This window comes from Dunckerocampus dactyliophorus, chromosome 8, assembly GCF_027744805.1.
Source record: "Dunckerocampus dactyliophorus isolate RoL2022-P2 chromosome 8, RoL_Ddac_1.1, whole genome shotgun sequence".
In the NCBI taxonomy this organism is placed as follows: Eukaryota; Metazoa; Chordata; class Actinopteri; order Syngnathiformes; family Syngnathidae; genus Dunckerocampus; species Dunckerocampus dactyliophorus.
In genome coordinates, this window is record NC_072826.1 from 3193598 (window position 1) to 3220008 (window position 26411).

General features: G+C 41.7%; 2 protein-coding genes across 8 annotated transcripts; one reads left to right on the plus strand and one right to left on the minus strand.

Moving 5' to 3' along the window:
• Positions 1–296: 296 nt before the first annotated feature.
• sfi1 (SFI1 centrin binding protein) lies at positions 297–12337 on the minus strand. Of its 6 annotated transcripts, XM_054785763.1 has the most exons (30): positions 11974–12337; positions 11830–11901; positions 11620–11730; positions 11430–11524; positions 11231–11348; positions 11059–11161; positions 10731–10887; positions 10494–10655; positions 10351–10421; positions 10189–10281; positions 9232–9329; positions 9054–9120; positions 7717–7847; positions 7553–7634; positions 7325–7488; positions 5852–5918; positions 5644–5739; positions 5420–5506; positions 5165–5270; positions 4522–4643; positions 4366–4440; positions 2865–2939; positions 2647–2778; positions 2551–2574; positions 2384–2430; positions 2237–2317; positions 1984–2107; positions 1778–1920; positions 1614–1713; positions 297–853 (listed from the first exon to the last, which is right to left on the minus strand). In XM_054785763.1, exons 1-30 carry the CDS (start codon positions 12135–12137, stop codon positions 710–712), a joined length of 3111 nt encoding a protein of 1036 aa, XP_054641738.1. In that variant the 5' UTR covers positions 12138–12337; the 3' UTR covers positions 297–709. The 6 variants fall into 6 exon arrangements, with proteins under 6 accessions (XP_054641738.1, XP_054641740.1, XP_054641734.1 ...); XM_054785759.1 differs by having other exon boundaries at positions 307–853; positions 2384–2574; XM_054785762.1 differs by having other exon boundaries at positions 308–853; positions 2384–2574; positions 5420–5494.
• Positions 12338–12663: 326 nt separating this feature from the next.
• eif4enif1 (eukaryotic translation initiation factor 4E nuclear import factor 1) lies at positions 12664–26099 on the plus strand. 2 transcript variants are annotated; one of them, XM_054785588.1, is made up of 20 exons: positions 12665–12992; positions 13517–13658; positions 13750–13823; positions 15347–15474; positions 16488–16762; positions 17127–17331; positions 17402–17559; positions 18239–18377; positions 18451–18627; positions 18823–19094; positions 19344–19418; positions 19548–19734; positions 20060–20154; positions 22445–22578; positions 24105–24186; positions 24276–24393; positions 24473–24781; positions 24849–25016; positions 25222–25405; positions 25795–26097. In XM_054785588.1, the coding sequence occupies exons 2-20, from the start codon at positions 13563–13565 to the stop codon at positions 25874–25876; spliced, it is 2958 nt and encodes a 985-aa protein (XP_054641563.1). In that variant the 5' UTR covers positions 12665–12992; positions 13517–13562; the 3' UTR covers positions 25877–26097. The 2 variants fall into 2 exon arrangements, with proteins under 2 accessions (XP_054641565.1, XP_054641563.1); XM_054785590.1 differs by lacking the exons at positions 17127–17331; positions 17402–17559 and having other exon boundaries at positions 12664–12992; positions 25795–26099.
• The last annotated feature ends 312 nt before the right edge of the window (positions 26100–26411 follow it).

Below are 26411 nucleotides of genomic sequence, written 5' to 3' on the forward strand. Positions count from 1 at the left end.
TCTGTACTGTCTCTTGGCCTCTCGTATGGACCTCCTCAGGTCATATCTGGCCTTTTTGTAGTCATCAGCGGTGCCCATGACAAATGCAGTCGAACGAGCACGTAGCTTAGCCCTTACATCACAGTTCATCCACTGTTTTTGGTTAGGGTATTTTCTGTAATACTTGGTGGTGGTAACAGTCTCTATGCATGTGCTAATGTAGCCAGTAACAGCAGAAGCATATTCATCCAAATCAACAGTACAATCTGATTTGCTTGAATTGATTTGAGCAATTGATTTGCTCCCCCGCACAGTACGGGTAAACTTGCTTCATTGGAGTGCTTTTTTTTAATTATCGGTTATCAGAGCTATTTTTAATGTTATCAGATTTATCGGTATGACGTCATAATTCCCCCATATCAGCCCGATAATTACCGTGCACCCGTAGTCAATATGAATGCCTTTATGACAATGCTAGGTTTGTGTTTGAACCAGAAATCAAAGAAAGCTTTATTGTCATTCTTCAGTGTACAGAGTATAAAACTGAATAAAATGTAGTTAGTTATGTACGAGCAAGGTGCAACAAATACAGGATTTTACAATATCAATCAGTTATTGGCAATACAGTGAAACAGCTGCAATCACAGACCTGACAATGTGTGCTGAGTATGAAAAATGTGTACATGTTGGCAGGCGTGCAATCAGGACCAAACTCCTCAAAGTGATTTATTCACATCTGCACTTTCTTATAAAGAGAAGAAAAACCTGAGGAGTCAAGGGCAGCTTGTAAATGTCGGAGTCTTTCTGCATGCAAGTGCATTGCAGGCCTTCGTGTTGCCAGCTCACAGGACAGTCTCTCGATGCGCTCCTCCATCTGTCAACATGCATTAACATCACCAAATCTATTTGGGGAAACTCATTTGTAGGCCTGTCACAATGACAAATTTTTCCTGGATGACAATTGCCAATGAGGTGTTATACTTCGGGAATCACGGCAGCTGAAACGTAAGTTCCACCCATTTGTATTATTTATTTCATTGTCTTTGTCACACACAAACTTTTTCATGTCACAAAATGACGATGCGCAAACGGGCTGAAATTGACATCAGATCGTGTTTTATATACAACTGACACCAAGAAAGTATTCCATGCTGTTTCCCCTGTTTATTCAGTATGTTTGCAGTATGTTTTCACATGACTATGGCTCCAAATCACTGTAGTCGGTGCATCATGACCCTCGAAGTAACTGCACTGTCACCTCTTTCGGAAGAATCACCCGTTTGCATTTGCTTGCTTGTTACTCCTCACAACGCTCACTTGCAGCACTCTCTGTGTGCACTTAATAGCGCCCCGCCTTCCCCCACTGGGACAAAGAGACTGAATGACTGACAGGAGGGTTCACTCACTCCATTCATTCTGCTTTTGAAGCAACCCCCGCCCAGGTGTTGAGAAACATGCAGAGTGAACTCTCTTGTCATCCAGCCTGTCATCCAGAGAGAGAGGATAAATCAAACATGCATGCACATGTCAATATATCAAGGCTGTTAAATTATCGAGTTTCTTTTTATTTATCGTGCGGTTAATTGATTTATTGATTATCGTGACAGGCCTAATCATTTGCTTTTTTTGTTTACCTCATTCATCTGTTGACAAACTGAATTTTTATCCATGTCCTCATCTTTTCCACTGGTCTGCAGCCAACAGTGCAACACATCTTTCGTTCTCTGCCAGAGCCTGAGCAGACAGAGCCAACAAACAGTAGGAGAGCAATGCAAACTGTTGTCCAACAAGCACTCACCTGAGTTGCTTCCTGTCTTGCTGGAAACTCCTCATGTCCTGTTGAATGCTCATGAGCTCTTTTATCAGTGGTGACGCCTCATCAGTCTGTCCACTGGGTGCACTCGGATGCACGTCTTGAAGAAGCATGCTCCCATTTCCATACTTTAACAAAAAATAAAAGGTGTATGGTGACGGTGAAGTCAAATACGAAGTGGTGATTTTTACCTTCTTTTCTGTGCTCATGAAAGCAGCAGGAGGCAGTAGCAGGTCACAAGGTGTCTGAGGTGCAGGAAGATATGTCTGTGAGGGACAGCTGTGCGCCGAGTCTCCTGGGGAAGCCAAAAGTCTGCTGGACAAAAAAAAGTACCAAGTAGTTCTGTAGGTAAAGGGCATTTAATAGCTTTTGTGGATCAAATGCAGTATGCAAATAAACTTGCCTTGCCTAAAAAAAAAAACAATCCAATAAAATATTGCATACCCATCATATGGTAACACTTTCAACAGAGGCTCAAACAGTTCCTTGCAGCGACGAGGCTGTCGTCGTATGAATGGGGATATTCTGAAAAAAATGAAGCATACTATGTAAAATGATGTTAACAATATTCAAGTCATTCACTGAACTCACAGGTCCATGCCGTCTGCGTCACATTCGCCTGAGTCCGATGGAGAATCCTTTTTCAAATCAGTGAAACAGAATGTCATCCTCTTTGTCAGTGGTTGATGTCTGACCTCCTGTGCTGTGAGTGGTTTGCAAAGGGCTCGTTGCTTCCACCTCAAGAAAAAATACCTCACCACGCTCTGAATATGCAGCCATCGCTGTAGAAAAGATGCATGGTGCATAAAATGGTTACTTTTCTTGATTGACGCAGACATAAAACATAAACTCACTGCTTCATTGCCGTGCCACATTTGGCTCGTCCTGATGTCTGTCATGTGATCACCGTAGACCTGAGTAGCTTCCACCGCCTCCATCTTTTTCCTGCGCTGCTCTGTGACCCACAGCCTCCACCCATCTAACACCTGCAGCGGATTGCCAAAACACATCAAGACGAGCTGTCAACATTTCTTTTTAGGGCAAGAGAGAGGGGAAAGAGAGTTTGTGATACCTTAGCTTGAAGAGTGAGGGCCCAATGCCAGAGTGCTCTCTGTGTCTGCTCAGCCACTTTGAGTGTGTCCTGGAACTGAAGAAGAAGTAAACCATATTGGGTTATACAGCATCTTACAAAAGTGACTTCATCCCTCACAATTCAGCAACCATTTTCATTTCAGTGCATCTTCTCAAGTGACAAAACTAGAGAAACGAAACTCGGTGCCTGGCCCCATCCTCTTCATTCTGTATTTGCTCCCCCTTAGTAACATCATCCACTGTCATGTACTCCAGTTTCACCGTCACGCCGACGATATCTAGCTCATAAACATATACACTAAATCTATCACTGCCCCCACACACACCACTCTCACCTCCTGCCTCACCAAAATAAAATAATGGATGCAACTCAGCTTCCTAAAACTGAACTATGACAAATCCAACATCATAATCATTGGTTCCAAATCCCTCACAAACACAGCTGACAGCTTCTCCCTCCACATCGACAGTACCTCTCTCAACTCATGTCCGAAATCTTGGGCTTTTCCTCGCCCCCACCTTCCCCTTTGAGCACCGCATCACTGATAACCTGAACTGCTTTTTTCCATCTAAAGAACGTTGCCCGTCTTCGCCCTTCCCTCGCCCTTTCTGCTGCTTAAACCCTCATCCACGCCTTCATTACCACCAGAATAGATTACTGTGACAGCATTTTCTATGGACTTCTATGCAAAACCCTCAATAAACTACAGTATATTCAGAACTCCACTGCCTGCTTACTCACCCACACTCGCCCCTTAGACCAAACCACCCCGTCCTTCAAAACCTTCACTGCTCCCAGTCCAATATCACATCCAATTCAAAATCCTTTTACTCACTTTCAATGCACTACACAATCTGGCTCCTCCCTACCTCACTGACCTTCTCCACCTTCACTCCCCAAACCACCCTTCGCTCATCTGCCGCCAATTTCCTGTCACCACCCTCAAAGGCCATGCACCGAACCTGGGGGGGACAGAGCATTTAGTTTTGCTGCCCCCTCCCTCTAGTACTCTTTCCCCACACCCGCACTGCACTGACCTGTCCACCTTCAAAACCCATGCTAAAACCTCACATTACATTCGGTGCTCAGGTATCCTTCCATATGGTTATTTTCTGTATTTTACTGCTCTATTGTACTGTTTTTTGTTTTACTCCTTTGCTTGCTTTATTGTAAAGTTCCTTTGAGTTTTTAAAAAAGCACTTCTAATTATAAAATGTATTGTTATTTATTGTTATTATTTACAGTTTGTAACCTGCATGCATGTTCAGATAAAATTAAACCAAACCAAACAAAACCAAACCAGTTTGGACTTTCTCTTTTCCATGTAGTCACCGAAAACCTACAGAAAAACTTAAATTGTTGAGTTCATCCTTCAGCTGATGTTGCAGGAGATTTTGCTGACTTTGGGGTATCCACTGTACACGTATATGTGACATGAATCAGGTACTATAACAATAGTACAGTATTTGGAAAAACACACCTTCCTCCTCCAGAGTTGAAAGTAGCTCCGGTACATCTTCAGTCTCAGCACCAACATTCCTTGTTGTTTCATCACCTACATCAGCATCACATTGTGGTGAGAGAATAGCATTGACGACAAGAGTGGTTGAACGCAGGTAAAATAGTAATAATCAACCTTATACTTGAGGCAGGCATGGTGATGATGGTTCCATGCCCTCAGTGCTTTACAAAGCAATTTGGTGTTGTGATGCCTCTGGGCTTTTTCTGCGCCTGTTGTCTCCCTCTGCAGCGGCTCCACTGGTGATAAACAATGTGTTTACATGTTGACATTGATATGATGCAAGGAATTCATGTTAGAGCTCTACGAACAGCGGCTGCTGTCATTCTTATGTGAAGACTTTTGAAATTGTTAGATGGACAACTATTTTTCTAACTATGTCATTTCTAACATTACAACTTCAATCTACCCTTCAACTTTTTGGTGCATCAATAAATAATATCTTTGAGACATTTATTTCAGTAGTTGAAGTCAAAAATTCAAAACTCTAGTATTGAATAGATTCACTACAGAGTGAAATATTTCAAGAATGTATTTCTTAGTTAAATCATTTTGATAAATAGAGCCAATAAAAAGCTCAAATTCAGGATGTCATATAATGTGACAAAAACAGCTTAAAACTCTATTATTGAAACTACTGGTCCACGCTCGGGATATAAACTGCAAAAGAACCTTTAATTGGTCTCTTAGTCTGAAGTGAACTCCTGAAACCAAATAACTTTTGCATATTCTATGCATATTCTAATTTATTGAGACGCACCAGCATATGGTTGATTTAAAGAACTTTGAGCCCTGCTGACTGCGTCCCTCTGCTGGTGCTGCTCAGACATTGCAAATTTCGTTTCTTCTCTCCAAGCCAGGAAAACCTACAAAATAAAGAGTCTTGGTTGAGTGCACCTTCATGCACGTCAAGCATAAGAAGGTTACCAAAAAACGCATCAAAATCAGTCCAACTGTCCTCCATCATCCGGTGCTCAGTTTTAAATCATGAAGGGAAATAGCAAGTAGGTGATACCTTGGCTTGAAGAGTGAGGGCCCAATGCCAGAGTGCTTGCGCTGTTTGCTCAGACGCATTGAGTCTGTACTGGCCCTGGAAGTAAAACTAAACAACTCATGTATATACTGGAAACAAAATGTACACCTGCACAAGCTCATGAAATGTTGTTATTGTGCATATTATTGCCTTGATGGTCAAGGTAACCCACTGTTACATTAATGTGATTTATATACTGTATGCACCTTCCAGGCCACAAAGCTGTGCTTGGCAACTTCATCTTCATGGCAGCGCTGCATCTGCTCAATCCTGTTTGTCTGGAACTTCTGTCTCTGAACAAACTGAAATACTATTGTTTAAAAGTTGCCATTGAACCTCATGTGTATCACTCAGTTATTCTCACACTCAAGAAATGAAGAAAAAGAAGACTGCATGAGTAAAGAGGACAAGCACCTTTTTCCACATGTCCAACACTCTTCTCGTGCAGTAAAGATCACCCTGAAGACAAGCCTGCTCCTCACTGCTCCTCCGAGGATGCAAACCAGAATAATTTACACTCGTTAGTATTGTAACTAAGTACTGTAATATGAAAAAAACACAGTCGTGTATACAGTAACTCACAAAAGCTATTTTGACAGTAATGGCTTTGTGTTGAGTCATTTTCAGAGAACAGTAAATCTAATAGAATACTATCTGTACACTATGTTAAAGTACTGTATATATGTACAGTATATGTGTGAGAAGACATACCATTTTTTGCTTAAATATTTGCTATTTTTCTATCGCAACCCATACGGTCAAGACAGACGGCCGCCCCACAGAGCCTGGGTTTCTTCCCCAGAGGGAGTTTTTCCTTGCCTCCATCACCAAGTGCTTGCTCATGTGGGGTTTCAGTTGGTTCTCTTTTGCATTTATGTGTGACATTCATGTGGAAGTGCCATGAGTTAACTTGTTGTTGTGATTTGACCGTGTAAATTTCCGTGAAATAGGATTCAATCAATATTAATAAACGGAATATTAGTTAGAGCATACAAAAGCTGTTTATGGCTTTCTAAATACACGTTTTAACATTATCACAGCCCTGTAGACATGAAATAACCCCTCGAATATAACCACATCATACCATCCATCCATTTTCTATACCGCTTCATCCTCATTAGGGTCGCGGGGGCATGCTGGAGCCTATCCCAGCTGACTTCGGGCGACAGGCGGGGTACACCCTGGACTGGTCGCCAGCCAATCACAGGGCACATATAGACAAACAACCATTCACACTCACATTCATACCTATGGACAATTTAGAGTCGCAAATTAACCTAACATGCATGTTTTTGGAATGTAGGAGGAAACCGGAGTACCCGGAGAAAACCCACGCGCACACGAGGAGAACATGCAAACTCCACACAGAAATGCCCAAGGGAGAATCGAACCCAGGTACATTATGTGGCATTAATATATTGTTGATTTTCTTTATATATATCATTTGCCAGGAAAACAGTAGCACGTTTAGTCATCCGGAAATGTAGAGCGACTTCATGTCGTGGATCTTGACAAGCTTTGGGAAATACCTGAATGTATTTCCTTAAATTCTGCTTTGACATTATTTGTCATTTTTAATCGGCCTGTTACCATTTGAACATTAACTATGATTTTTTTTTTTTTTTTTATATAAGATTCAAGAATGGGATTGCCGAACAGGTGACCAAAGAGAAGGAAATGACCAAGGACAGCCTAATCAGAGTAAAAGTATCACAGTGTATTTCTAATACAGGCACGCCAAATTAGCCTGACTCCTTTTAAAAAAGTAAATGATGAAATAAATAAATAAACAGGCAAATACTTAACCCCCCTAATGGTAGACCCAAAGTTACGCCCTTGCTGCGGAAGCGTCTTTTTTCAGAACCGTCAGCTCTCTCTTCCCCTCACCTGCCGTGTAACTCAGTGGTGGCGTCTTTCCGCTGTGTCACTGAGACATGAGGACACCTTTGCCCCTGATGCTTCTCCTTCCCTTCTCCCATCTGCTGATGGGTCTGTTTCCTCCAGCGAGCCCAGGCTCTCTGCAGACGCCGTTGCTCCTCGTGAAGAATGGCCTGAGGGACACATCAAGTTTCACACGCAGTATTCACACTGCAGGCTCACTGAGTCACAACACACCATTCGCTGCCACAGCATCTCCTCTTTGCGTCTCCCTGACCGTTCCTGCCAAGTGTACAACACCCAAGTACACAGACGCTGCCTGAAGACAAGCAGGAGACAAATGATCCGTATTGAGGTCTGGACATGCTGACAAGTGCAAGGACTTGTTGTTGTTCACTCACTTATTGTAGACATCTGCCCTGTGTCTCCTGTCTTTCTTCAGCCTTCTTTGGAGAGTAAACTCAATCCAGGAGTTCAGGTAGTGTGGCAACAGGTGCTCTGCAAACCAGATATCCGCACGCCATTCTAGGTCCTGCATCAGAAGAGCGAATAAACTATGTATGGATGTATTAAAGGAGCATCATTTAAGGGGGGTTTAACATTATAATGGATCTCACTGGGACACTATAGTAAGTTTATTTTAATAAATGATCACTGTTTCGTAGTTGACTACAGCCTATTATTAGTCCAAAAATGCATATTTAAGCAAGTGTTACACATTCTTGGCCTAAACTAAGCATTTTCAAGCATGAAAATGTTCTAAATGAACTAAAATACAAATGCAAAACTTTGATAAACTGCAGTCTACACTGGCCACTAGGTGTCACTAGTATCACAAACCAGACTTTGTCGTCAATGATAAGTGTTTATTATTTTATAATTATATATCAGGTACAATAATAACATAATAATAATAATAGTCATCATCATAATAACGGCTACTATTGTGGCCGTACTCCAGCTAAAACAAAACTATGAATCCACGCCGTCACTCTGTGTCCAAACGTCCAAAACACATTTATTGAAACAAAAACACAAGCCTGAGTCTTATTTATGTCTTAAATGACTTATTTTCTCTGATTATATCTAATATATTAGGTAATATGAGTGTAAAGGTGACTACATGGGTGTTATTTCTCGTCTACAGGGCTCTAATAATGGTAAAAATAATATTTAGAATGTCATAAAAGGGTTTTCTATGTGCTCTAACTACAAAATTATTCTGTTTATTAATGTTGAATCCTACATCACTTATCGCGGCAGGGTCTGGAACCCATTGACCGCAATAAACGAGGGATTACTGTATTCCACGAAAGGGTAAATCTGCATTCTTCGCTTGGCCAAAACTCTCAAATTCAGCAGATTCCATTTAACACAAAGACATTCAAACAAAGCACATACCAAAAATACTGAATATTTATCATTTAAAAGCAATAAATGGGAATTTACAGCTTTATCTTAGCATTTTAAGCATAATATTGTTTGAACAGCCAGATTTAATGCAAATTCAGTCGACTTTCTGCCTTGCACTATGCATGCCTGAGTCCCTCTACTTCCTACAAGACTATTGAGGCCACATCCCCTGGAATATGTTTTTTCTAATCAACATTCATGCCTTTTGTACAGGAATGTGTGATGCTAAGTCACATTTTCAACTCATTATATCAATTAAAGCTAAAATGGCTCAACACACAGCCACGGCTGAATCTGAACATTGTGCATGGCCAACATTAAATACCTGCATGTGTCTTTGCTGTGCAAGTTTCTCTCTCCAGTTGTCATAAGAGCGACTCAACAGGTTCATGCTGCCAAAAAAGAAAACAACAATAACAAACCGAAGCAGTCGTAAATTAATTATGCTTACTTGTTTCACGGCGCCACATGATACAAATGATAAAGAAGTCAAATAAAAGCACCGGTAGTTTGTCAGTGCCATGTCTGTCAGTGCTTGGAAAGGTTCATCTTCAGCCTTCTCCAGCCGGTCCTTCCACAGCCTCCAATATTTATTGATCATCTATGTAAAATAATAACACAGGGCATGTATTTAATTGACATAAGCCACAACATTAGGTACACAAAATCCATTGCAAAATTTTCTACGCTGCTTGTCCTCACTAGGGTCGTGGGGGTATGCTGGAGCCTATCCCAGCTGACTTTGGGCAAGCGGCGGGGTATGCACAATCCAATGGGATCCAACTACATCAAATATTCTGCCTTTCCAATGACTTGCATGAAACATATCAATACTGTATGTTTATTAGTGTGGTCGTAGTTTGCTGTGGTGTAGCGAGACTTGCACTGTATTATGCTGAGAGGATTCTAATATATCGATTGCATGAGCAGGGACATTACGGTATTTTATATAGATATTAGAATATTAGATGCAATGCAGTTGTACAACACTGCAAACTACAACCACAATAATAACAATGTTAGCATACACACAGTGCAGTGGAGAAGAGTGTAGCCTCGTGAGGAGCAATGCAAGGTAACGTAGTAGAAATTAAATGCATAGATTGCAATATAGTGTATCACCCTGTATTTTTTCATTGCACTTTTCTTATTATTGTTAGTAATGTTAAAATCTACTCTCGTCTCATAGACCCAATCTCGTGTATCGTCCCGTGACCTGAGTATCTTGTGACACCCCTACTGTATGCCTGTAATTGTTTCTTAATGTGTAATGGTGCATTTAAAATGTGTTTAATAACTGTGAGAGGCATATTCTAAGGTTTATTTTAAGGGCTTCTTATGGGTGCATCCATAAATTGCAGTTTTTCACCATTCGTGGGGGGTCGTTGAACATCACCCCTGTGAATAGTGGGGATCTACGGTAAATGTAGTTCAGCTTTCACCAAGTGCCTATTAATTACAGTCTGGTGATGATGTTGAACAGCTGCCTTTTTGTTCAGTTGTTGTGCTCTGTTCTGGCTCACGTGGTGTGACAGGCCCTGAAGTACAGCACGCTGAAAGAACACACAGTCATCAGCATACGTCAGTAATCAGTTACCAAGGCTTCCCCCTCCACAACTTACCTGCAGGCACTGATGGTGGTGATGACTTGCCATGTGGCCTCGAAGTGCTTTTCCTTTGCGCCGTGTCACATCTGCAGAGGAGCTCAAGAATCAAACCTGTAGGTCAGAGTTGCTATGAAAGCTACATTTTCAAAAGAGGATACACGCCTTCCAGTGCAGCAGGGCTCGACGCTGAGATACCCGCATGGCCAGCTGCCCTGCACCTTGCAAACGGTCCTCCTCATTCTGTTTGCGACACCACGCGCTCCTCCACACTCCCCAGCTCAACCTTGTCAGGTGAAGACGGGCGGCGTGCGTAGCAACAACTGAATGAATGAGTGAATGAAAGCTCAGTGGTGATGGTTTTCATGAAAACTTGCCTCCAATATCCTCAAGATAACCTTGTGACTGTCTCTTGTGCTGGCGAAAGCAGACAAAACTTTGCCACTGATGCAGTGACTTATTTTTCACACTGCTGATGTAGTGAAGTGAAGCTTTGGATTCGTTCTCTCTCTGAGAACAAACAGCAGTGTGCATTTCTTTCCACTGAAGAAAAGCCTTTCACAAAAGATAGAAAGGGAATAGGTTACCACACACAAGCGTCCAAGTAGATTCTGCGATTTGGCTTTTACACAACAGCACACTGTGGTTGTCCAATTACCTCTGTATATAAAACTGTACTAGTATGTGGACATTAGCATGTCATGCAAATAAATGGTGGATCTTCACCCTGCTCTGGAGAATCATTGTCCGGTGCCTCAAGGCTTGGTCTTCCATATTGCAAATGTTTTGATGCTGCTGCAACTTCATCTGCCACAAACACCAAATTGAACTGAAAGAATAATGCGTTAAAAAATGACCATCCACAGAACCCTGCAGTTGTAGATCAAGTTTTACATACTTAAGATTTCTGCGTCTGTGCTGCTCTCGAGCCATTTGATTTCTTCTGCTTTTCAGCCGTCTCATCTGGACGAAATTCTCCCACCTGTCGAAAAAACGCCGCTTGTGCCGCCTTTCATCTGGCAGACAAAGTACTTACTTTTGAGATAGCTCAACATTTAAAGATTCTTTCCTTGGAAATGTTTGCGTCAAAAACATACCAAACCATTGAGCTCTCTGGATTTTGCCCTTCTTTTCCTCTTGCAGTGACAGAAATGTTTGCCAGTTTTGGAACGTCAGTTGGAGCAGGTAATACCTTGATGAAAGACACAGTCATTAAGAGTCATAAGTCATTAAGAGTCAAGAGACATAACAGTCAACAGTGATTGCATAACAGTCTCAGGCGCTGACTTGTGGTGACAATCTGCCCGTAGTGACAGACTCCATTCCTTCCTGGAAGCCCACAACTCGTCTCTCCATCCCTCAAATGTTCGTCTCTGCAGCACGTTGTCATAGTGACACCTGTACATTAAAAATAAACTTAGAGCCTGGAATGACACACAAGAATGACCAGTAACTGCGTTTCTTGTTTCAATAGATTTAGTTATGATGAATACTTACTTGGCTACATGAGGATGGATCTGACCAAATGTGTTCTGCATCCATATTTTAAGGAACTTCCTTGCCAAATGCCTGTAGAGTTTGTAGAGGTCAAACAGACAATACATATAAATTGACAAAATGCAAACGTAACAAACTTTGTACCTTATTCTTAACTCTTTCAGCCTTCCGCCTTTGTTCCAATTGTATCCGACTCTATAAGGAATACTTCTACTTTGAAGTGTGCGCACTTTGGTATCAACACTAAATCTGACTCTCTGTGATCTTGGTCTTTGTAGGTCCGCCGGCTTTCTTGAGGTACTCTGCATTATTACGAAGACGAGTGCTCCATAAGACTACAGGTCCAAAATATGGCGTAAAAACGATAAAAAAAACACATCCACTTTAAAATCGAGGTGGTAAATTCTATGCCCTTTGTGTAATTTAGTTATATCTCGTCAAAGTGTATGAAATGAACTGTTTGGGTAACTTAACCGCCGCGCATTTGTTTTTCTTTGTCACGTGACCAGAAATTATATACGGGGTTGTTTAATTTATTAACCTGTCAACGGCGATGTCGCTCTCAACTGACCTGGACATGCAAAGGAGTCAACGGCGCTACGAAAAGTTTACAAATCAAGCACACCCTAAAGTTCCGAATAGCTGTCCGAGTATTTGCCTTGTGACAATTTGAAATTTTGAATAGGTTGCAGCTACACTGCTACAAATTATGAAGCCTTTTTTCTCAATTCCTCATACATTTCTCACAAGTAACTTGAGGCGGTGTTGTTAGCGTTCTCAAGAGTAAATATCAAACAAATCAGACTGGTTCCATTTCTACAAAGGCGCGAGGGGCACTGCGTCAGCTTTCCGAGGACCTTCTTAAAGCGGCGATCAGAGAAAAATTGCTGCTACGACTCAGGGAAGAGAGAGCGTGTAGACAAGTATTTCAGATTATTTCGAGATAATAAGATAAGACCGTACAGTTATTTAAGTCACCCTAGTACGTTTCATTTCTTTACATCACTACAACTGCCTAGCTGGCATAAGATTCCGTGGGTGGGCTTTATCCCATTCCCCAGCTAGTTGGCTAGCTAGCTAGCTAGCTAAAGGGGCTCGATTAGCTAGCTAGCTGACGAACGTGAACTGTACCTCAACCACTTTCCTACATAGCCAGCATACCGGTGAGTCGTTGCTGTGTGTTCGTTTTTAATTTAACCGCGTTTTAGACTGCTGTAAAATGTGTATTGAACATGAGGTTCAGGTGTCTTTTATGATGTGAAATGTTTCCCAGAACTTTAAAATAAACAATTAAGTTGTATAACTACTAATGTGTTTATCTTAATGTAGTTTTATTAAAATATTTTACTACGTATTTCGTCTTCTCATTTTGCTCATTTGCAATAGATGCCACCCATTGCCTTCAAGCTGTAATCAATTAACCTGCTAATTGGATAGTTGCTACTTTCTAGGACTCGTCAGTGTCAGAATTTCAGCGTGCACGGCAACCTTTTGGCCTGACCTTCTTCTGCTTTTTGATGCCCCCCCCAACATTCTTTACTTTATTCTTAGTTTGCTGTTGACTGAGCATTGACCCTTAAGATTTATTGACTTTAAATGCATCTAACAAGTATGTCCTCAATTGGTTCATGCCACAGGGCGCACATTGAATGCAGCCTCTTAAATATGCGAACTTTATTTCCAACAGAGTCATTGTTTGCCTTGAAGCTGTTTTCCTGTATCTAAAATCCACCATGGACGGTGACGATTGTGTTGAAGACAAAAATGGAAGTGGTGATGCTGCGGATCAAGTTAAGAAACCAGCAACAGCTCCACATAGATATACCAAGGTGATGGGGTGGAGGGGGAAAAAAACATTTGGGATGTTTTAATTTTTTGATGTGTTTGAGTGTAATATTTAATTCTAATTTGTCTATGTAGGAGGAGCTTCTTTACATAAAAGAGTTGCCCATATCCAATGAAAGGCCAGAATGTCTCTCAGAGAAATATGACAGGTAAGACTTAATTCTTGGCATGTGTGGTAAACTGTCGCCAAACGACTGGTTCTGCACTACACGTGAATTATGTGGTTTTCTTTTTCTCTGCTCTCCCCTGCTGCGTTAGAGTAGGTTTGACATTTGTAATTTCAGCGCTCACCTTTTGAAGTTTATTCACTGTTCTGTTTCAGAATGAATTTAAGACCGCTACATCAGTAATTGCTTTAATATCAGCCTTGAACCTCAAGGGCGGTCGTGCAGCCTAAGACACAGACAAGGGTTTGGTTTTGATGTGTGCGTGGTCATAATCAATTAAACTGATCAAAGAAAACTGGATTGCAGTTGCGTTTCTCACAGGACTGCAATCTGTGTGGTGGGGGTGCAAATGGGCCCTGGGCTGCACTTAGAACACCACTGGTTGATGTATTTCACCAGGAAGTGGTCACAAATGATGGAAGGGTATCTCCAAGCTTCTTTGGTCAAAGGTCGGGCTGCACGCTTGTAAAGGTGTTTGAAGTGAATGTCTTCAGTTACTTTTTTCCCCTTTTTTTTGTGTCTACACTGAGCGATGGGGGAGGGAGGGGTTACACACACTGCAAAGTTGTGAGCACAGCAACATGCTGGAAAGGTGAGAAAAAGTTGGCCTCAAATAAGTGAATGTATGGGTAACACTGGGTCAATTGTGTGAAATATATTTTTGGATTAATTGCTTCTTGAAGTAAGAGTGGCAAAATGGACTGCATTGCACTACTTGGCTACAACCAGCAGTGAGTAGTGGTGTTGATTGAGTCTTGCTGTCTAAAGAAGTCCAGAATGATATTGCTGTTTTTGATGAAAGGACAGCTGTAATCATTAGTACAGTAATGCCTCACTAAATGAAATTTTCCATGAGGTTGGGTTTAGTATTAATAAATTGAATATTTTCCTAGTTGGAGCATAGAAAGCCTGTTATGTTCTAAATATTAATTTCACCGTTATTACAACACTATACATGAAGTAACACTCCTGTAGTCACCTTTACACCCATATTACCCAATATAGTAGATATATTCAGAAAATAAGCCATTTCAGACATAAGACTCGTGCTTGTGTGTTACAATAAATGTCTTCCAGATGTGTGGACAGGAAGTGAAGTCAGGGATTCGGAGTTGAGTTTTAACTGCACAACACAACCGTACCCCATCTTATGTCAATTGTTTTTGTGCCGTGTGCCTGTTGTGAGATAATTTATAAAATAAGAAAAGCCTGTCGTTGGCGATGGTCTAGTGCATGTAGCTAGGATACAGTGCGTCTTGTATTGCCTTAATGTGTTTGTATTTTATCTCATTTAGAACATTTTAATAGTTAATGTAGGTCACAAATGCATAAATTTTGCTTCAATATACATTGTTTGGACTAATAGGCCGTAGTCAACCACGAAACAGTATTTATTTTTGAAAAAACTCAATAGTGAAGAAATGATGTTCGAACAGAGAGCAAGGGATGACTGTACTTGAGTCCATTTTCCCACTTGTTAACTAATTTCTAACATTTTGGTGCAGTGATGGTGTCTGGGACCCTGAGAAGTGGCATGCCTCGCTGTATCCCACCTCAGGACGCAACTCTCCAATGGATGCTTTTAAAAAGGATTATTCGGAGGATCGAGTTCCGCTGAAAAGAAGAATCCCAGGTAAATGCCTGTCCAATCTCCAGAGCAAGAACAGATGTCTGTTGAAATTGAATACTGTGTCACAGAATATGCTGGATGATCCCCTGTAGTTGAGCTCTCTCAAACATTTCAATTACTCAATTATTGATTCTTCATAGTTAGGGTTGGGCATTGAGTGTTGAATATCGATTGTAACCGGACTAACATTCCGATTCTCTTGGGATCATTAAAAACATTTTTATTTTGATGACTAGTTTTGATGTCCAGTCAGACGACCGGAAGAAATGGCCGCAAACACCAACGAAGAAGCAGCTGCAAAGTTTGGCTTAACTTAATACAAAAAAAAGAGCGGTCTGCTCAGTGCAACATTTGCAACACAATGATATGCAAAGGAGGGTGAACGACCAACATGATTAAACACATCCAGATTCATGGTGTAGAAATAAGAGTGCCCCTGTCTTTGATGCGCTATGTCAGACTTCCTGTGACAATAGATCTGAGAAATTAATCGTAAAGTTGATAAGTTCATATCATTAAAAAAATTGAGGAAGTTCAGACATTTCATACAGTAGGTACTCTTGGCTCTTGGTTAGTGCCCTCGTTTAAACCAAACTTTTATGACCCTGCTGCTAAAGGCAGCGGAATCGAGAATCGTTAGGAACCGGAATTGAAACAAGGAACCGGAATCCTTAAAATTCAAACTATTCATATTGCATGCTCATTACCAACGGACAAATGGTGGAAATGGCCAAAGTAGCCTCAGCAACAGGGTGCGAGTTGCAATATGATGGTGTTCATGGAACATTGTAATGTGTGGTATGTTTTTTCTTTCATGCTATGAAAATATTGCTCTTCCGCAACACTAATGTAAACTACTCTTTTTATGCATTGCCACTGACTGGTCAGACACGGTTAAACTTAAGTGAACAATCTGAAAGTTATTTTGCTATTAAGCTTTAATACTGTGGGGTTTTTATTTTGGTAAAATGTTTGTGCTCAGCTAAAATTAAGCCAGTTTGCTGGGTTTTGTTCAGATCCTCGTGAGCGGCTAAAAGAGGATGACTTGGATGTCATACTGAGCCCACAGCGTCGCAGCTTTGGAGGTGGATGCCAAGGCAATGCTGCACCTGCTGTCCACTCCTCTCGACCAATCAGCCCTCTTGAAAACAAGGAGAATGAGAGTCTCCGTTTAGGAGGGACGCGCAGAATTGGTAGCGGACGCATCATTGCTGCCCGAGCCTTTGAGAGAGAAGCCCGCCTAGAGAAGGAGAGGGAACGGGACAGAGACTTCAAGGATAAACGATACAGGGTTGGCTCACATTGATTTCATTCCAAATCAGTCTTACTCAGTTGTTTAGCATTACAGCTGAGACTTAAGTCAGATTTATTTATAAACTTATCCACAACAGAAGTTATCTCATGACGCTTTACAGAAGGAATGCTAAAGTTTAAAAAGCATGAATTTGCCCTTCAGATTCATTCAGACCTCTGTCAAGATGAACTTGTTAATGTGCTCGAACCTTTGTCCTTCCATAATGCATGCAGTCATATCTTGTATTAGCAGAAACTAAAGATTGCCACATGCTGCCTTGATTGTTCCATGCCAGTTATCAAATCACTTTACTCATGTAGCCGAAGCCAATGTTTCATCCTTGTTTGTTTTTTAATCCCAGAGAGAGAGAGATTTTGCAGATAAGCGTGTGTTTAGTGAAAGGAGAAGGAATGACTCTTATGCGGAGGAAGAGCCAGAATGGTTCTCTGGCGGTCCTACAAGCCAGTCTGAGACGATAGAGCTCATTGGATTTGATGATAAAATACTGGAAGATGACAGACGCAAGTCGAGGCGGTCAAGGAAGAGGACCGAGTCTGTCAAAGAGGGTAAGTTCAAAGTTATCTTGTGACTCGACTCAAAATACTGTTGCTTATTTGCCATGTTTATGTGCATCAGTGGCCTGCAATGGACAGCCAGAGGAGCAAGGTGTGAGTCTGCGCCCTACAGCCGATCAGGAGGTTCCCCACCCAGATGTGCTGCCAGAGCAGTCAGCTGGAGACTTTGACTTCAATGAATTTTTTAATCTGGAGAAGACCATGCCAGGACTGGCATCTGTAAGTACTGGGGTGCACTACTGGTGTTAGATGACAAGCATAGCATCATAAATAAGGCTAAACAAAGGGTTTCCTCTGAAATTCCTCTGAAAAAACGTGTCCTGGTTTCCCCTTTGGACTCAACGTACCTATCCATCTATTTGCTGTGGTACGCCAGTAACGTAGTTCTTTGGCATAACAATGTTAACAATAACTGTTGCTATACCTTGGTTAATATGTGTTACATTATGTAAATGGGACGCTGTTGTCAGTTTTTGGAGGCCTTTTTTTCCCCCAAAGGCTTTATAGGCGTAATAGGTGCATCCCATTATGTGCATTCTTAGTTGCCTTATTTTAGCTGTTTTTATATCTTTAGAACACACAGAAAAGAGATGTGTGCTCATGTCTATCATAAGGCTTGTGGATGGGCAAAATCCCAAAAAAGTGCAGTTTTCCTTTTAAGTTCTCTTTTTTTTAAAGTTTATGCGCATCAAGATAGCTACAGTATATTTAATTCACATTGAACAAGAACTAGTGAGGAGGCTTTGTGACACTGTCTTCCGGCACATTTTGTGCTGAATAACTCAAATGATACAGTAAAACAGCCTAAACGTGAGTGGCACTTTTTCCCTCTGCTGCTGTTTGGGTCCCCCCCCCCAAAAAAATCACTTTTCATAGTCTCTGACTTCTGTCTTTTTAGATGATTGAGGATGTTTTAGGGGAAGGACCTGTATCAGCAAGCCGCTTCAGTCAATGGTTCTCCAGTAACTTGAGCCCTTCAGGCAGCCGCTCAAGCAGCCTGAGGTCCACTCCGCATGAGGAGCTGGAAAAACTAGCAGGTAAGATTTCTTTGTTCCAGTGCAGGGGAAAAGTAAGTTTCAATGTTAATCTTGCAACTCCCTTGCAATAAAGGGCTTGAAGGGCTCGGCACATCTCCTCGTCAAAGTCCCGCTTCATACTTCACACCCATTCAATCATCGGAGGGCAAAGAGAAGGTGGACATACTGGAACTGTTGCACAAGGCCAAAATAGACGTGAAGCCTCTTCTCTCCACACTTTCAGTCAACAAGGCTCGCCTACGGGAAAGCAGTGAGTGCTACTTCAGTTATGTAAAAATGTTGCGTACACTTAATAAAATCGAATGAATTTCATTCATGTTCTTTGGTAACCTTGTGAGTCTTCTGTTGAGAAATAAAAATGCCCAGGTGTTTTTAGAGAAGACCTTTTTATATTGTGATTTATATTTATTGTTTATATTGAGTTTTATCATGATCTCAACCATAGCTCACTCCGGAGCAGTGCTGTCCCTGGAAGAGGTGGAGGGGGAGATGAAGGGCATGAAACTAGGCTCAGAACCACACATGCAAAAGGTGGTCCATCCAAAGAAAGGAAATGGGACGCCCTTCATGGCCGAGCATTTAGAGGAGGCTTTAACTGGTGGTCCTAGTGCCCGCTCACGCCCGCGTGACACAGACATGTCTGCTTTTAATAAACTGGTCAGCAGCATGAAGGCAAGTGGAACCCTGCCAACTCACCCCAAAACCAGCTCAAGCAATGTAAGTATTTCTCATTTCAATATTTGCCCTAGACTGGACATGTTTCACTTATAAAGAAAAGATTACCCTCTGTGATGGCAAAACAAAAACTATATATAACCTGGAGGACTTTTGAAAATAATTTGATTAGACAGCGATGGGCATAAATTTGCTTCAGAGGCTGAAACTTCTGTTACTGTTTGGCAAAGCCAGTCATGCTGCGGTTCCATTGCACATTGACAAATTCAATCTTCTTGTGTATGATTGCAGCCATCTGCAGACCAATCGGTGGTGACACTAACTGAAGCTCAGATGCCTGCTCAGCAGCCAAAAAACATATTCCAGGTATTTGAGATGAGTCAAAGATCAGTCAAAATGTTGAACATCAGTTATTTGCCCTTTGAATATCTCACAAATGACACAGTAGTTTTGGGTGGAAAAGTTACCAAAAAATGACACCGTGTTGCATCGCAGGACCTCCTAGGAGGGCCGGTTCGTAGTGGCTCACCCGCACTACTTGGCAACCTTTTGGGCAATTCTGAAGGCCCAGCGGCTCCCAACCCGCTACATGGCCTCCTGCACAAGCGTCCCTCACCACCTCTCTTTCCACAGAGGGCACTCTCACCTGACTACTTCAATAGGCGGTTACCACATTCAGCAGGTAATAGTCAAAAGGTTAGATTAAACATTTTGGAAAGAACTCTAAAGCTGTAGAATTGAGCACACTTACCTTTTTTGTGGTCTTGCATCCTTATGGTGTAGTGAATATTGTTTTTCAAAGTACTGTCCCACAGTTGTGCTCTTGGCAGAAAACAAACTCATGTACTGTAGTTCATTAAGGAGTGTTTGCGTCTTCATTATACTTATTCTAAGCTTTCTTACAAATAGCTCTTTAAGTGGATAATCATATTTGTCCTGTTTAGCATTGACATGTTATGTTTTAAACAAGCTGGATAAAGTAGTCCTTTGCTGTCTCCTCATGGCAGCTCAAGGCTTCCCAGTTGGTCCTCAGCCCATGATGCCTGAACAATTTGCTGATATACACAGGTCTATCAGCCCTGGATCTGCAGCTCAGCAGCAGGTAGCATGACTGTTCCTCTTGGAGGGTTTCTTTCACCGACATGCTATTCAGAACTTGATGTTACTTCACATTATTTACATGAATTTGTATGACATCCCCCATCAGTATTGTAGTCCATTAACAGCGACTTAACCCCCCACCACTTGGTCTCCTAAGTCCAGTTCTGGTCAGATTTCTGTGATAAACGGAGTTCCGCTTTGTTGCTGGGGACAATTAAGTAAAGAGTTTGGCTTTTCAAAACAATATGCGTTCAAAAGATTAATACATTTGCATCACAAAAATGCCTTCTCAAAAAAATCTGACCTCACAAAATGCTCTGCTTTTGTCTCCAGCCGTATACCTGCGCACTGTCTCCTGTGCATTCTTGTATGTGACGAAGACGCTCGCATCTACTTCTGCGACAGGGTGCCGTGGCCATCTTTACGGATGTGTTCCACAGCGGCAGAAGGTGCGAGTGTCTTGCAGGGATACGGCAGGAGACCAATAACGCCAAGCGTTTGAGGTTTTATTTATTTTAGAAGGCTTTTTTGTGATGCAAATGTATTAATCTTTTCAACGCATGTTCTTTTGAGAAGCCAACCTCAATTGTCCCCAGCAACTAAGCAGGACTACGTTCTTCATCACAGAAATCTGACCAGTACTGGACTTGGGAGACCAAGTGGGGAGTAAGCCGCTGTTAATGAACTATAATGCTGATGTCATACAATTACATGTTTTAAGAAAGAAAAAAAAAAAACTATCCCTTTTTTAATACAGTTGAACCTCGGTTAACGTGTTTTTGGTTAATGTTAAATTAACACAATTTTGCCTCTGTTTGCATGAATTCTTCAGTTACTGTACAATATGGCGTCGCTTGTGATGTCAATACACTGCGTGAGTCCAACTGTATCCTTAATGTGGCACAAAACGTCCTTCCTTGTTAGTATCCTATTAGCTATCTAACAAAATGGCCACACGAAGTCAGCTGCGTTATGTCGTCCTAAGTCTTCAGAAGTTGACTCAAAAGTGTTAACACAAAACATGCTTATTTTACAGGCAGAAAACAATTCTAAAAGCATTTAAATGACGAATGAAAGGGTTATTGAACATTTTAAGGTTGTTTTCGGTGTGTAAGCCCGTACTTTCTCTCATGCTTTAAACCTTGCGCCTTGTAAAGCAATGCAGATAATTTATGGCTAAAAACTGAATGCCCCATGAAGCTGAGAGTGCAGCTTCAGGAGGTAGTGAAGTGGAAACTCATATCATGTTTTGAAATCTCTGCAGCAATCGTGTTTTGATCAGACACATTTTAAGGTAAGTCAAGGTAAACTTTATTATCCCCAAGGGGCAATTTGTCCTACAGCCAGCAGTATCACATGGACAACAAACAAGCAAATATTAAACAAATACAGCACCAACCTTACAAAGAGTTATTCAGCTCAGCAGTGGCTGCCGGAACCAAAGAATTTCTCATCCTATTGGTCCTACATTTATGAACACCGTATCTGCGACCCGATGGAAGCAACCTGAACTGTTCATGCAGAGGATGACTGGGAAGTTTGATCAAGTGTAGAATTACTACAGCTTCTGTTTGGACTGGGGGGGTGGCATTTATTTAATTTAAAAGCTGTGTACCAAGTATCCCATCTTACAACATGGACACCTGCGGTTTATATACTGGTGCGCTCTATAGTTGGGAAATTACTGTACTTTTAGCTTCATTGAAGACGACTGTTCCTGAAGGCACGACGTGGCAGCAAAATCAACCACCACCACCTTCTTGAATTCACTGTCAAAAATGCTGGCAACTTAATTTTCTCCATTTTGGGTTATTGAGGTGAGCTGCTATTAAATTCAAGGAATAACTCATGGTAAAACAGGAAGATGGTGGTGGTTGATCTCGCTGCCACATTGTGTCTTTGGGAACAGTCACATTCATGTCTTGAGTGAAGGTCACCTTAAATGTTAATTTATTCCTTTCACATCTATGTTTATATGCATTTAAAGTTTACTGCATATCAAACTATAATTCAATCTATAAAAATGTTTTGTGTTAAATTTTTTGGCTTTCTGGAACAGATCAAATTGAATACCTTTTTTTGTTTGTTTTTTTTAATGGGAAAAATGTGTTCTGCTAACATTGGTTGTGGTTACAATCAGACCTTCTGGAACGAATTCATGACGCCAAACAAAGTTCCACTGTACTTTATCAACTTACCTGAACTCTCCCCTCCCCCTCTTTTTTTTTTTTTTTTTTTTTTTTTTTTTTTCTTTTTTGTCAATTTCTTAAACATTTTACTTTTTCCCCCAGATGAGGGCACTCTCCATGCCAGTGACTCATGCAGATCTAGAGGCACTAGCATTTCACCAGGATCTTGCACTACATGCCCACCAACACCAGTCTGGCTACAACAGGCTACCACAGGACAAATGTTTTCGAAATCGGTGAGGGACTTCTAATTTTGCTTCAGTAAATATCCCAAAAAGCAATGGGGGTGTGCAGTATGCTCATAACCTAGCATTTACTGCATATACAGACCTGATCAAAATCTTAAGACCAGTTAAATTGCTAGAATTTGCATTTTGCACATTTGGATCTTAATGAGGTTTTAAGTAGAGCTACAATATGCAAAAGCAAGAAGGGGGAGTGGGACAAAAAACATTTGGAACTTGTAATTTCAACAAAAAAACTGAAATAGGTTGTTTATCACCTGATCAAAACTTGAAGACCACAGGCTATAAAAGCCAAAATCTGCTCAAAATATTCCTTTTCTGTCAGGCATTCACACTGTTGTGCCCTCCTGATGGCTAAAGCCAAGAAGCTTTCTCTTTTGGAACTTGGTCGGATTGTGGAGCTGCATAAGCAAGGCCTCTCGCAGCGTGCCATTGCTACTGAGGTTGGGAGCAGTAAGACTGTCATTCTACATTTTTTTTTTTAAAGATCCTGAAAAAACAAATTCAAAGACCTCGTCTCCTTGAACGCCCGTTTAGACTTTGCCAGGGAGCATCAAACATGGGACATTGAAAGGTTGAAAAAATTTTATTCTCTGAGGATAAAATTTAACCTTGACGGTCCAGATGGCTTCCAATGTTACTGCCATGACAAGGAGATCCCAACTGAGATGTTTTCTACCTGGCGTGGTGTGGGGGGGGGGGGCGGGTCGGGTCGGGTCGGGTCGGGGTCCATCATACTCTGGGGTGCTTTTTCCATTCAGTGGAACACAGGAGCTTCAGGTGGTGCGGGGTCGTCAAACCGCGGGTGCTTACGTGCAGATGTTGCAGCAGGCATCCGTCATGATTGAGGGCCCTTGTCTGTGTGGTAACAGCTGGGTTTTTCAACAGGACAACGCTGCAGTCCACAATGCTCGCTTGACGAAGGACTTCTTTAGGGAGAATATCCTCACTCTTTTGGACCATCCTGAATGCTCCCCTGATTTAAATCCCATAAAGAACATTTGGGAATGGGTGGCAAGGGAAGTTTATAAAAATAGCCATCAGTTCCAGACAGTTGATGCCCTTCGTGACGCCATCTTTACCACTTTGAGCAATGTTCCCACTAGCCTCCTGGAAACACTCGCATCAAGCATGCCCAAACGAATTTTTAAAGTGATTCACAAGAATGGTGGAGCTACTCATTCTAGTCCTAAAGTCCTACTGAGAACATTTTTTGTTCTGGTTTGGAGAGTTTTTATTTTTTGAGCGATGGTCTTCAACTTTTCATCAGCTGAAAAACGGCCTAATTGTTTTCAATAAATTACGTTTTCAAAGTGCTTTTTGTCTCTCTCCCCCTTCTTGCTTTTGCATATTGTAGCTCTACTTAAAACCTCATTAAATGCAAAATGCAAATTCTAGCTATTTTTCAACTGGTCTTAAGATTTTGATCAGGTCTGTATTTAATCAGATAAGCTATGAAAGTAGGTTATTTTTTTTTTTTAGTAGCATACTTGTATCTAATGTGCTTTTGGTTTCAGTCCACAGCGTGTTAACCGCTCCCCTGGCCCAGGCACCCAGCCTGCTGGAAGAAACTCACCAGGCAGTGCCGTCACCAGTATGGTAAGCAACATTTTGTGCTTCCCAGCCACAAAGTTGTTCCTTGAGGTCTCACAGATACAAAATAGTAAAGTGTTTTATTTTCTTGTTAGCTGTCTCCATCATTTACACCCACATCAGTGATCCGCAAAATGTATGCGACGAAAGAAAAAAGCAAAGATGATCCATCGGGTCGATCAGAGACCAAAGAGGAAGCAACAGCACAAGATGGTACAGAGCCTTCATTGGCCTACAGATGTACATATTTGAATTTATGAATGTTGCGATTTTTGGACATTCCTCATGATAGAAAACTCCTCTAATCTACACCTGGATGCCATGGAAGGGAATGCTGCCCAGTCTGGTGGAGTGACATCGACGTCTCAGAGCTTGCCAAGCAAGGACCAGGAGCGACTCAAGCCTCTTTCTGCTGGACATCATACGTCTACCACTGCACTGCCAGGACCATCCTCCACTTTCCCTCGTCCTATCTACCCGGTACCGCTACTGTCCCATGTACCAATGGTGCGCCCTCCTCCCCAGCTCCACCCCAATGTGGTTCAACGAATGCTTGCACAGGGAATCCAACCCCAGCAGCTCGCACCTGCACTTGCCCAAGGTAACATCAAACATTCTTTTGGTCCTTAACACTGCAGTCTAACCAACACTGCAACTCTCTCGCTCAGGTATATATCAACATGACCTTGCACAGCTTCAAGGCTTGCCCCCTGCAATACTTGGCCAACCGATGTACCCTCTCAGCGCCACAGGAGGGCACCCGCTTCTACCTCCCAGAGCAAGTAGTCAAATGCAGCTGGCAGTAATGCAGCAGCAACTTCAGCAACAGAGACCAAGTGAGTAAAAACAAATGCTGGTGAAGTGTTGCATCTCAAAAATGTTTATTCAAAATGCATGCACATGTACATGCTAGTCATCCCATAAGACTATAGTACATTTGTTTTGACAAGTGCTTCACTGACTTAAGTGTAAGGGACTGTCTCCCTGCTATCTTGTCCATCAGCTCAAAATATGTTGTATTAAACTTGTCTCCTCTTGCAGTACATCAGAGCATCCCAGGCTCACAGTCTCAGAGCCAAGGGCCTCATCGAACAAATGGTCCCCAGCGACACGGCAGGAGCCCCCCTCCAGGCCTCTCTAAGTGGTTTGGCTCAGACGTGCTGGATCAACAACTTCCCTCCATGCCGGCCAAGGTCATAAGTGTAGACGAGTTGGAGTTCCGGCCGTAAGAAAATTAACACTGAGGTGGACTTCAAAATCCCCCACCCCCAATTCAATGAATTTAAAATGTGAACTTTAATTTGAAAGCTGCTGCACAGTCTATTTTGACCCAAGCTCTTTAAGTGACAGAAAATGGAAGCCAGGCAATGGAGATTTGTTACTGCAGCTAAGTGACTTATTTTGTCCCTTTTTTTTTGGTATGAGATTCTCGTAAATTTGGGAGTAAGTTATGTATGTTCATGATTGTACAGATGATGGGAACTTTTCTTAGTCCCCCTGTATATAGCAATGTTTTTTTTCTAGGTATAGAGGTGAAAGTATTGTGCAGTTTAAATGCTGTGAAGACGCTCACCGTGACCTTGTATCACTCTTGACTTTCATTTTCCCCTCAAGAACTGCACTGAGAGCTACTGCAAGTGTTGGACGAGGAGATTTTGCGGTGCACTCTTACCTTGATGCTGGCTCAGTTCTGTAGATGTGACGAGCTGGATCACTTCAAGGCGACTCCAAGGGACAGCTGGTTGTGCCTTCTGTGTATTTTTGTTTGGTTTTCTTTTGAAACTGTGTCCTCTCCCATAATCCTCCCACAAGAGGCAGGATCACAATTTTTGGAGGTGTAGGGTACTCAGTTTTTTGTGCTATTAAGTTATAAAGCACAGAATTAATAAATAAAATTGACTAAATCATTTTGGTATATTAAGTGTTTTTGTCTGCTTTTTCTCCCACTCTTGTCATTTGTGTTTAATTGGACTAGATGGTTATTTTTATACCTCAATCAGCATGAGCACAGTTATTAAAATTAAATTAGATTCACCTCAAATCTCACATCTTGGAAAAAAAAATAAAACCGTGGGACTACTTTTGGCCACGAGTCAATAAATTGACTAGGGAAGTTCATTGTTTGACTCAAGACTGTTCTCAAAGAACTTACGTTAAATGTAAAACAATACTGAATGACTCCCAATTATTTGAAACCATTTCAACAAACAATGTAAAAGTAGGAATGAGAT